The sequence below is a fragment of the Coregonus lavaretus genome, assembly GCF_964263955.1.
Source record: "Coregonus lavaretus genome assembly, chromosome: 3".
In the NCBI taxonomy this organism is placed as follows: domain Eukaryota; kingdom Metazoa; phylum Chordata; class Actinopteri; order Salmoniformes; family Salmonidae; genus Coregonus; species Coregonus lavaretus.
Window position 1 is genome coordinate 9,673,201 of NC_139990.1, and position 12,880 is coordinate 9,686,080.

General features: G+C 42.8%; 1 protein-coding gene across 3 annotated transcripts in view; it reads left to right on the forward strand.

Moving 5' to 3' along the window:
- The window catches only part of tpd52 (tumor protein D52), a gene marked incomplete at its 5' end in the record, with an annotated part of 47,735 nt that overhangs the window by 20,233 nt on the left and 14,622 nt on the right, over positions 1–12,880 (forward strand). The window contains one exon of one of the 3 annotated variants that reach the window (XM_084158555.1): positions 4,225–4,357. The exons of the other annotated variants lie outside the window; for them this stretch is intronic. Coding sequence (XP_084014681.1) covers positions 4,225–4,357 — 133 coding nt within the window. Of the gene's footprint in view, positions 1–4,224; positions 4,358–12,880 lie in introns of those variants that run through there. 3 annotated transcript variants of the gene reach the window in all.

Consider the following 12,880-nt stretch of genomic DNA (forward strand, 5'->3'; position numbering starts at 1 on the left):
ACCGAGAGACTGAAAAACAGCTTCTATCTCAAGGCCATCAGACTGTTAAACAGCCATCACTAGCACAGAGAGGCTGCTGCCTACATACAGACTTGAAAATCACTGGCCACTTTAATAAATGGAACACTAGTCACTTTAATAATGGCACTTTAATAATGTTTACATATCTTGCATTACCCATCTCATATGTACAGTTGAAGTCGGAAGTTTACATACACTTAGGTTGGAGTCATTAAAACTCATTTTTCAACCACTCCACAAATTTCTTGTTAACAAACTATAGTTTTGGCAAGTCGGTTAGGACATCTATTTTGTGCATGACACAAGTAATTTTTCCAACAATTGTTTACAGACAGATTATTTCACTTATAATTCACTGTATCACAATTCCAGTGGGTCAGAAGTTTACATACACTAAGTTGACTGCCTTTAAACAGCTTGGAAAATTCCAGAAAATTATATCATGGCTTTAGAAGCTTCTAATAGGCTAATTGACATCATTGTAGATGTATTTCAAGGCCTACCTTCAAACTCAGTGCCTCTTTGCTTGACATCATGGGAAAATCAAAATAAATCAGCTAAGACCTCTGAAAAAATATTGTAGAACTCCACAGGTCTGGTTCATCCTTGGGAGCAATTTCCAAACGCCTGAAGGTACCACGTTCATCTGTACAAACAATAGTACACAAGTATAAACACCATGTGACCACGCAGCCGTCATACCGCTCAGGAAGGAGACGTGTTCTGTCTCCTAGAGATGAACGTACTTTGGTGCGAAAAGTGCAAATCAATCCCAGAACAACAGCAAAGGACCCTGTGAAGATGCTGGAGGAAACGGGTACAAAAGTATCTATATCCACAGTAAAACGAGTCCTATATCGACATAACCTGAAAGGCCACTCAGCAAGGAAGAAGCCACTGCTCCAAAACCGCCATAAAAAAGCCAGACTACGGTTTGCAACTGCACATGGGGACAAAAATCGTACTTTTTGGATTAAGGTCCTATGGTCTGATGAACAAAAATAGAACTGTTTGGCCATAATGATCATCGTTATGTTTGGAGGAAAAAGGGTGTAGCTTGCAAGCCGAAGAACACCATCCCAACTGTGAAGCACGGGGGTGGCAGCATCATGCTGTGGGGGTGCTTTGCTGCAGGAGGGACTGGTGCACTTCACAAAATAGAGATGGCATCATGAGGAAGGAACATTATGTGTATATATTGAAGCAAAATCTCAAGACATCAGTCAGGAAGTTAAAGCTTGGTCGCAAATGGGTCTTCCAAATGGACAATGACCCCAAGCATACTTTAAAAAGTTGTGGCAAAATGGCTTAAGGACAACAAAGTCAAGGTATTGGAGTGGCCTTCACAAAGCCCTGACCTCAATCCTATAGAACATTTGTTTGACAGAACTGAAAAAGCGTGTGCGAGCAAGGAAGCCTACAAACCTGACTCAGTTACACCAGCTCTGTCAGGAGGAATGGGCCAACATTCACCCAATTTATTGTGGGAAGCTTGTGGAAGGCTACCTGAAAAGTTTGACCCAAGTTAAACAATTTAAAGGCAATGCTACCAAATACTAATTGAATGTATGTAAACTTCTGACCCACTGGGAATGTGATGAAATAAATAAAAGCTTAAATAAATCATTCTCTACTATTATTCTGACATTTCACATTCTTAAAATAAAGTGGTGATCCTAACTAAGACTTGGAATTTTTACTACGATTTAAATCTCAGTAATTGTGAAAAACTGAGTTTAAATGTATTTGGCTAAGGTGTATGTAAACTTCCGACTTCAACTGTATATACAGTATATACAGTATTCTATACTATCTATTGCGTCTTAGCCTATGCCACTCTGATAATGACATTGCTCATCCATATATTTATATATTCTTATTCCATTCCTTTACTTAGATTTGTGTGTATTAGGTTTTTGTTGTGGAACTGTTAGATATTACTTGCTTGATATTGCTGCACTGTCGGAACTAGAAGCACAAGCATTTCGCTAAACTCGCAATAACATCTGCTAACCATGTGCATGTGACCAATACATGTGACATACATCAATACATTTGATTTACTACATACAGTACAGCAAGGCTACGGCTCTCTCCACACACTACAGCACAGCTCTGTGTTGGTCCATACAGCTGTAGCTCTCTACTCTCTCTGTACAGTAAGTGTTGGTACATACAACTGTAGCTCCCTACTCTCTCTGTACAGTAACAGTGTTGGTACATACAACTGTAGCTCTCTACTCTCTCTGTACAGTAACAGTGTTGGTACATACAACTGTAGCTCCCTACTCTCTGTACAGTAACAGTGTTGGTCCATACAGCTGTAGCTCCCTACTCTCTCTGTACAGTAAGTGTTGGTACATACAGCTGTAGCTCTCTACTCTCTCTGTACAGTAACAGTGTTGGTACATACAACTGTAGCTCCCTACTCTCTCTGTACAGTAACAGTGTTGGTACATACAGCTGTAGCTCCCTACTCTCTCTGTACAGTAACAGTGTTGGTACATACAGCTGTAGCTCTCTACTCTCTCTGTACAGTAACAGTGTTGGTACATACAGGTGTAGCTCCCTACTCTCTCTGTACAGTAACAGTGTTGGTACATACAGCTGTAGCTCCCTACTCTCTCTGTACAGTAACAGTGTTGGTACATACAGCTGTAGCTCTCTACTCTCTCTGTACAGTAACAGTGTTGGTACATACAGGTGTAGCTCCCTACTCTCTCTGTACAGTAAGTGTTGGTACATACAGCTGTAGCGCCCTACTCTCTCTGTACAGTAACAGTGTTGGTACATACAGCTGTAGCTCCCTACTCTCTCTGTACAGTAACAGTGTTGGTACATACAACTGTAGCGCCCTACTCTCTCTGTACAGTAACAGTGTTGGTACATACAACTGTAGCGCCCTACTCTCTCTGTACAGTAACAGTGTTGGTACATACAGCTGTAGCTCCCTACTCTCTCTGTACAGTAACAGTGTTGGTACATACAGCTGTAGCTCCCTACTCTCTCTGTACAGTAAGTGTTGGTACATACAGCTGTAGCTCTCTACTCTCTCTGTACAGTAACAGTGTTGGTACATACAGCTGTAGCTCCCTACTCTCTCTGTACAGTAACAGTGTTGGTACATACAGCTGTAGCTCCCTACTCTCTCTGTACAGTAACAGTGTTGGTACATACAGCTGTAGCTCCCTACTCTCTGTACAGTAACAGTGTTGTTACATACAGCTGTAGCGCCCTACTCTCTCTGTACAGTAACAGTGTTGTTACATACAGCTGTAGCGCCCTACTCTCTCTGTACAGTAACAGTGTTGGTACATACAGCTGTAGCGCCCTACTCTCTCTGTACAGTAACAGTACAGTGTAGCGCCCAGCTGGACAGTCTGAACTGGATTAGCGGCTTGCTGTAATCTGGGACACTGCAGATTATGCCTGCTTCCATCTCACGGGCCTGCCCTATCCCGGGCACGTCATGTGACCAACCAACAAATGGAACCTCGTTTTTCCTTATGACAAGATGGATGGGGAAGGGGCGACAGAGGGACCAGGGCTGTATACTAGACCTGGAAGCTCATCATCACAGAAGAGCTCCTGCATGCCATAAACGCTAGCATAGCCTAGCATCTTTATGGTATTTTCTTTTAAAAACCTCCTGAGTGTGCAGAATCAGAAACTGTGGATGTGTGGATGATGGCAGCAATCCACCAGTGACCTTTGAGATTATTTACAACAGAGAAGCCTAGCTACCGGGGGACTGGGGAGTGCCTGACTACTGACTGTGGTGGTTGGTGATTGCAGTGTCGGCAGAGAGCGAAGGGTAAAGGGAAGGTAACTCATTAACACCACAGAACGACTGTCGTGACGCCACCTCGGCCTACCTGAATGACTGCTTGTCATGTAAGCCTGCAGCAGAAAGACCAACCCAGAGACCGACAGACAGGCTAGGAGGCTGACCGCAAAACACACACACACACACACTGTCACATACTGACACACACTGTCACTCACACGACACAGGAGCACCGTGCGTCTACCAGACCAATAGACAGGAGAGGACAATCGGAGTGAGCTGTGCCCCAGCTGCACGCACCCTAGCACATGTAGGCAATCAGCGGCTGCAGCGACGGCGACCTGAGTCATTGTAGTGGGAGTCTAGCCAGCCTCCTAACCCAGCCTGGAGCCACTTCACCCAGCCAGGCAACAGCCATGGACTCTCTGGAGCAGGAATACAAGTCGCCGTTTGACTTTGAGCAGGGGGTGAATACCAGCTACCTCTATTTGTCCCCCAGTGTCAATGTAACACCACCGGGCTCACCGCAAGTGACTGTCAGAGCCAGAGGTAACCAGAGGAGTGTGTGGGGGAGTGAGTGAAGTTTGTATTTGTACTGGGGTGTGGATAGGGTGTTTGGAAAGGGAACAAGAGAGGAGGGGGGGGAGGGGGGCGGCATGTGAGAGAGAGAACGAGCATTTGAGTTTCTTGATTTATGTGGGCAGGGGGTATTGTGTGTGCATGGGTGTGTCTTTCCGTGTGTGTGTGTGACTGTGTACTGTTGCTGTCACATCCTGACCTGTTTCATAAGAGGAGCTGTCTGAGGCAGATGTCAAACAGAGTGATGGATGGGTGTGTGGTTTGGTTGGTTGGTTGCTAGGGGTTGAGCTCTGACAAGACCACACTGAAAACACTCCTAGAAGAAACCTAAAATGGGTTTATCAAACCTTGAGTGGTTTTGGATTGTCGTGCTGTCATCAGAGGAGCTTGGTCAAGCCATGACAAGTACTGAACAAAGCTGGTACCACAGCCAAAGCCCTTTAAACAAATATTGGTCAAAAAATATATAACAAAGAGTTACATGACTCTTAACTATGCTGGCTGTCCCATCATTACTAGTTACAAATAACCTACAGCAATATAATTAACTTACACTGGCCACTGTAAATAATACAAAAAAATGCAAATGACTTAATGTTAAGTTCAATTACTATTAATTTAACAATTAAAAAACCCTTTTGGCTTGTTATACTAACAGGCTAATTATACGCTGCCAAGCCATGCCATTCTGATGGGATTAACCCCAGTTCCCAACAGACATGCCTCATTAAAGTAGTGGCCTTTTTGGACGTGGCTCCCTTCACGTTCTCTCTTTACTCACCCTCTTCTGAACCATGATGATGATGATGTAGCCTATCTCTGCATCATATTTCTGAACAGCTGAAATACAAAAACCATGTGGCGATTTGAACGAACATTCCCAAAAATAGTTATTGAGGCTATACAACCTTCTCTGTATGTTGGACATTGCAGTTGCACAAGCAGGAGGCAGTACCTACACATTGCATTGGAGCAAAAACAATCAGCGTTTTGTGTGACGTAGGCTAATCTTTATAGTTGCTGCCATATCATTGGCTAATCTTTACAGTGGGGAAAAAAGGTAGTTAGTCAGCCACCAATTGTGCAAGTTCTCCCACTTAAAAAGATGAGAGGCCTGTAATTTTCATCATAGGTACACGTCAACTATGACAGACAAACTGAGATTTTTTTTCTCCAGAAAATCACATTGTAGGATTTTTAATGAATTTATTTGCAAATTATGGTGGAAAATAAGTATTTGGTCACCTACAAATAAGCAAGATTTCTGGCTCTCACAGACCTGTAACTTCTTCTTTAAGAGGCTCCTCTGTCCTCCACTCGTTACCTGTATTAATGGCACCTGTTTGAACTTGTTATCAGTATAAAGGACACCTGTCCACAACCTCAAACAGTCACACTCCAAACTCCACTATGGCCAAGACCAAAGAGCTGTCAAAGGACACCAGAAACAAAATTGTAGACCTGCACCAGGCTGGGAAGACTGAATCTGCAATAGGTAAGCAGCTTGGTTTGAAGAAATCAACTGTGGGAGCAATTATTAGGAAATGGAAGACATACAAGACCACTGATAATCTCCCTCGATCTGGGGCTCCACGCAAGATCTCACCCCGTGGGGTCAAAATTATCACAAGAACGGTGAGCAAAAATCCCAGAACCACACGGGGGGACCTAGTGAATGACTTGCAGAGAGCTGGGACCAAAGTAACAAAGGCTACCATCAGTAACACACTACGCCGCCAGGGACTCAAATCCTGCAGTGCCAGACGTGTCCCCCTGCTTAAGCCAGTACATGTCCAGGCCCGTCTGAAGTTTGCTAGAGTGCATTTGGATGATCCAGAAGAGGATTGGGAGAATGTCATATGGTCAGATGAAACCAAAATAGAACTTTTTGGTAAAAACTTAACTCGTCGTGTTTGGAGGACAAAGAATGCTGAGTTGCATCCAAAGAACACCATACCTACTGTGAAGCATGAGGGTGGAAACATCATGCTTTGGGGCTGTTTTTCTGCAAAGGGACCAGGACGACTGATCCGTGTAAAGGAAAGAATGAATGGGGCCATGTATCGTGAGATTTTGAGTGAAAACCTCCTTCCATCAGCAAGGGCATTGAAGATGAAACGTGGCTGGGTCTTTCAGCATGACAATGATCCCAAACACACCGCCCGGGCAATGAAGGAGTGGCTTCGTAAGAAGCATTTCAAGGTCCTGGAGTGGCCTAGCCAGTCTCCAGATCTCAACCCCATAGAAAATCTTTGGAGGGAGTTGAAAGTCCGTGTTGCCCAGCGACAGCCCCAAAACATCACTGCTCTAGAGGAGATCTGCATGGAGGAATGGGCCAAAATACCAGCAACAGTGTGTGAAAACCTTGTGAAGACTTACAGAAAACGTTTGACCTGTGTCATTGCCAACAAAGGGTATATAACAAACTATTGAGAAACTTTTGTTATTGACCAAATACTTATTTTCCACCATAATTTGCAAATCAATTCATTAAAAATCCTACAATGTGATTTTCTGGATTTTTTTCCCTCATTTTGTCTGTCATAGTTGGCGTGTACCTATGATGAAAATTACAGGCCTCTCTCATCTTTTTAAGTGGAAGAACTTGCACAATTGGTGGCTGACTAAATACTTTTTTTCCCCACTGTATAGTTGCTGCCATATCATTGGCTAATCTTTATAGTTGCTGCCATATCATAGGCTAATCTTTATAGTTGCTGCCATATCGTAGCCACTAGCCAAATAATGTAACTACCAACTTGAGTTTTGCATTGGGGCAAAAAAACGATCTGCATTTTAACCACACACAGGCCCTACTAACTGCTATTTCACTTCTCAATGATCATGCAAGTACCGCACGAGTAGGCTACCTAGCTGTTCCACCTCTGGGAAGCCTGAGAATGTGTATCCGGACCGTTAACCAGAGTCTGAAAATGGGTGAGTTCGTTTTGCATCCCTCGGTGCTAGTGCACCGTTATTCCTATTCCTGACGTTGTTAGTCAACTACTGCTTTAGACTGCCTGCTATTTGTGATGATAATCTCCATAGTTATGTTGCCATATCGTAGCGAGAGTTGCTGAAAAAAGAACTGATAAAATAATCGCTGTTTTGACTGCCTGTATGTGCCTTGTTGTTTTGATATGCTTGCCTAAATATACTGTTATATATATATATATATATATATATATATATATACAGTGGGGAGAACAAGTATTTGATACACTGCCGATTTTGCAGGTTTTCCTACTTACAAAGCATGTAGAGGTCTGTAATTTTTATCATAGGTACACTTCAACTGTGAGAGACGGAATCTCAAACAAAAATCCAGACAATCACATTGTATGATTTTTAAGTAATTAATTTGCATTTTATTGCGTGACATAAGTATTTGATCACCTACCAACCAGTATGAATTCCGGCTCTCACAGACCTGTTAGTTTTTCTTTAAGAAGCCCTCCTGTTCTCCACTCGTTACCTGTATTAACTGCACCTGTTTGAACTCGTTACCTGTATAAAAGACACCTGTCCACACACTCAATCAAACAGACTCCAACCTCTCCACAATGGCCAAGACCAGAGAGCTGTGTAAGGACATCAGGGATAAAATTGTAGACCTGCACAAGGCTGGGATGGGCTACAGGACAATAGGCAAGCAGCTTGGTGAGAAGGCAACAACTGTTGGCGCAATTATTAGAAAATGAAAGAAGTTCAAGATGACGGTCAATCACCCTCGGTCTGGGGCTCCATGCAAGATCTCACCTCGTGGGGCATCAATGATCATGAGGAAGGTGAGGGATCAACCCAGAACTACACGTCAGGACCTGGTCAATGACCTGAAGAGAGCTGGGACCACAGTCTCAAAGAAAACCATTAGTAACACACTACGCCGCCATGGATTAAAATCCTGCAGCGCACGCAAGGTCCCCCTGCTCAAGCCAGCGCATGTCCAGGCCCGTCTGAAGTTTGCCAATGACCATCTGGATGATCCAGAGGAGGAATGGGAGAAGGTCATGTGGTCTGATGAGACAAAAATAGAGCTTTTTGGTCTAACCTCCACTCGCCGTATTTGGAGGAAGAAGAAGGATGAGTACAACCCCAAGAACACCATCCCAACTGTGAAGCATGGAGGTGGAAACATCATTCTTTGGGGATGCTTTTCTGCAAAGGGGACAGGACGACTGCACCGTATTGAGGGGAGGATGGATGGGGCCATGTATCGTGAGATCTTGGCCAACAACCGCCTTCCCTCAGTAAGAGCATTGAAGATGGGTCGTGGCTGGGTCTTCCAGCATGACAACGACCCGAAACACACAGCCAGGGCAACTAAGGAGTGGCTCCCTAAGAAGCATCTCAAGGTCCTGGAGTGGCCTAGCCAGTCTCCAGACCTGAACCCAATAGAAAATCTTTGGAGGGAGCTTTGAAGTCCGTATTGCCCAGCGACAGCCCCGAAACCTGAAGGATCTGGAGAAGGTCTGTATGGAGGAGTGGGCCAAAATCCCTGCTGCAGTGTGTGCAAACCTGGTCAAGACCTACAGGAAACGTATGATCTCTGTAATTGCAAACAAAGGTTTCTGTACCAAATATTAAGTTCTGATTTTCTGATGTATCAAATACTTATGTCATGCAATAAAATGCAAATTAATTACTTAAAAATCATACAATGTGATTTTCTGGATTTTTGTTTTAGATTCCGTCTCTCACAGTTGAAGTGTACCTATGATAAAAATTACAGACCTCTACATGCTTTGTAAGTAGGAAAACCTGCAAAATTGGCAGTGTATCAAATACTTGTTCTCCCCACTGTATATACCCCCCCGTGCTTGATTACATACACTGCAATAGTGCATCAGAGAGCAGTAAGAGAGAGAAGTATGAGCTAACAGAACCTGTTCCAGTCCTAATGCTGAGGTGGATTTCCTTTTGTCTACAATGACCTACAGTGGGGAAAAAAGTATTTAGTCAGCCACCAATTGTGCATGTTCTCCCACTTAAAAAGATGAGAGGCCTGTAATTTTCATCATAGGTACACGTCAACTATGACAGACAAAATGAGGGGAAAAAATCCAGAAAATCACATTGTAGGATTTTTTATGAATTGATTTGCAAATTATGGTGGAAAATAAGTATTTGGTCAATAACAAAAGTTTCTCAATAGTTTGCCAACAAAGGGTATATAACAATGACACAGGTCAAACGTTTTCTGTAAGTCTTCACAAGGTTTTCACACACTGTTGCTGGTATTTTGGCCCATTCCTCCATGCAGATCTCCTCTAGAGCAGTGATGTTTTGGGGCTGTCGATGGGCAATACGGACTTTCAACTCCCTCCAAAGATTTTCTATTGGGTTCAGGTCTGGAGACTGGCTAGGCCACTCCAGGACCTTGAAATGCTTCTTACGAAGCCACTGTGCGGTGTGTTTGGGATCATTGTCATGCTGAAAGACCCAGCCACGTTTCATCTTCAATGCCCTTGCTGATGGAAGGAGGTTTTCACTCAAAATCTCACGATACATGGCCCCATTCATTCTTTCCTTTACACGGATCAGTCGTCCTGGTCCCTTTGCAGAAAAACAGCCCCAAAGCATGATGTTTCCACCCCCATGCTTCACAGTAGGTATGGTGTTCTTTGGATGCAACTCAGCATTCTTTGTCCTCCAAACACGACAAGTTGAGTTTTTACCAAAAAGTTCTATTTTGGTTTCATCTGACCATATTACATTCTCCCAATCCTCTTCTGGATCATCCAAATGCACTCTAGCAAACTTCAGACGGGCCTGGACATGTACTGGCTTAAGCAGGGGGACACGTCTGGCACTGCAGGATTTGAGTCCCTGGCGGCGTAGTGTGTTACTGATGGTAGGCTTTGTTACTTTGGTCCCAGCTCTCTGCAGGTCATTCACTAGGTCCCCCCGTGTGGTTCTGGGATTTTTGCTCACCGTTCTTGTGATCATTTTGACCCCACGGGGTGAGATCTTGCGTGGAGCCCCATATCGAGGGAGATTATCAGTGGTCTTGTAGGTCTTCCATTTCCTAATAATTTCTCCCACAGTTGATTTCTTCAAACCAAGCTGCTTACCTATTGCAGATTCAGTCTTCCCAGCCTGGTGCAGGTCTACAATTTTGTTTCTGGTGTCCTTTGACAGCTCTTTGGTCTTGGCCATAGTGGAGTTTGGAGTGTGACTGTTTGAGGTTGTGGACAGGTGTCCTTTATACTGATAACAAGTTCAAACAGGTGCCATTAATACAGGTAACGAGTGGAGGACAGAGGAGCCTCTTAAAGAAGAAGTTACAGGTCTGTGAGAGCCAGAAATCTTGCTTGTTTGTAGGTGACCAAATACGTATTTGCCACCATAATTAGCAAATAAATTCATTAAAAATCCTACAATGTGATTTTCTGGATTTTTTTTCTTCTCCATTTGTCTGTCATAGTTGACGTGTACCTATGATGAAAATTACAGGCCTCTCTCATCTTTTTAAGTGGGAGAACTTGCACAATTGGTGGCTGACTAAATACTTTTTTTCCCCACTGTACATCGACAGTTGACGTGGGGCAGACTACGGGTGTATTGTCGTAGTGTGTGTACGTAGGTCCTTAAGTGATTCAGCAGTGACCACAGTTTAGGAATATAGGCTTGATGAATGAATGTAATATAAAAAATCATGGAAGAAAGTCTATTATTTTCAATAAGAAGTTTATCTTTGAAAAAATGTATTCAATTTTAGTTCATTCCCTGGTAGAGTTTAATAGGAACTGACCCTGAGCCTGTTGTTGCCAGTACAGTAACAATGACTCCCGGCCCGCGAGGGGGTCCAAGGGGGTCCAACCTGGCCCGTGAGTGGTTTGCGTAAATCAAATCAAAACAAAGCTATATTTTTATTACCTCATATGGCCTGGAGCAGGGGTGTTAAACAAATTTTACCCCGGGGGCCGGATTCGGTCTTCAACGATCACTTCCGAATGCGGCCACCGAGCAAAATGAGTTCGACACCCCCGCTATAACCCACATAAGGTAGAAGCCGTCATGGTCTGGGATGGTGGTGTAGATTACACAGACCTGTCACTGTCAGCAGTATGGGGACCTGGACCGCAGACACCTGAGAGGCACTGCCTCTTCATCAAGGGGAGGGAGACATTAGAAAGGGAGAGGTCAAAATGGAAAGGTCAAGAAGAGTTCAGTGAATATGTGTTGAGCATTTCTCCACAATTTATCTCATAGAAATATGATTTGATATTCAGAGTTGGGTACATTTCTGTTAGATTGCTGCTAATTTGAGCAACATTGAAGAGCATGCTTCTACTGGTTCATAATTTCTCTTGAGACCAAACCAGTCTTCTCTGTATTATCTTGTTGTTATGCTTATTCACTGAGCAAACTCACTTGGTTGTTTGTTATTTCCAACACAGACTGTCCCTTACCCTGGAGCTAATTGTTCAAGTCAAAGAAGATGTCACATCAGTCTTCCTAATCCTGAAGCCATAATAAGTCATTTAATCTCTTAAATCCGATATATCACTGGTTTAGTATCAAGTAGCTCCTCTAACCACTTCTTCATGCTTACATGAATGGCTATCGAAAACATAGGCTACTGAGGCAATCAACTGTCATCCATACAGGTAACATCCATAGATCCATGTCAGCTGCCATTCTGTATCTGAACTACTGTAACCACAACAACAGTTATCTCTAACCCTAATCAATTACAGGACGAGATGTCCTAATATCACCATCTGTTCCCAAGGCCAAAACTAGATTTCTCCAATCAGAGAAAGTTAGGACAGTGCATCAGCAGCATGTGATATTGACTGTTGTTAACTAGTATTAGTGCACATATTAGTTAACTAGTAATTACGTAGTGAATCCTACAGAGGAGGAACCATATGTGCATTTTGAAAAAAAAATGATAGACTTGATAAATCATTATAAAAAGTAGGAAGTATAATTGAAAGACAGTGTGATGACATGATCTTTAGATAGTGACACTTGATGTGGTATGCACATTCCCCCCCAAAAATAGAGAGATTTGAAAATATCCTACTTTTTCTAAACATGGTTCTTCGTTGCTAGGGATCAGTTATTGGAGTTTTTATTCCACTGACAGCCTTTTTCTCAGTGTCTTTTTGATTGACAACCCTGTTCTGAACTACCCCGCTTTCTCTTGCACGGCTGTTTATCAATCCTGCTGTCAAATCTCAGAATGTCTCCATCCAGAAAGTTCAGCTGTTATTAATGTGTTACAATTGAAGAGTTTCATTCCAAAACACACATGTATATGTGTATATATGTATATGTGTATATATATATATATATATATATATATATATATATATATATATATATATATATATATATATATATATACTACCGTTCAAAAGTTTGGGGTCACTTAGAAATGTCCTTGTTTTTGAAAGAAAAGCAAAATGTTTTGTCCATTAAAATAACATCAAATTGATCAGAAATACAGTGTAGACATTGTTAATGTTGTAAATGGCTATT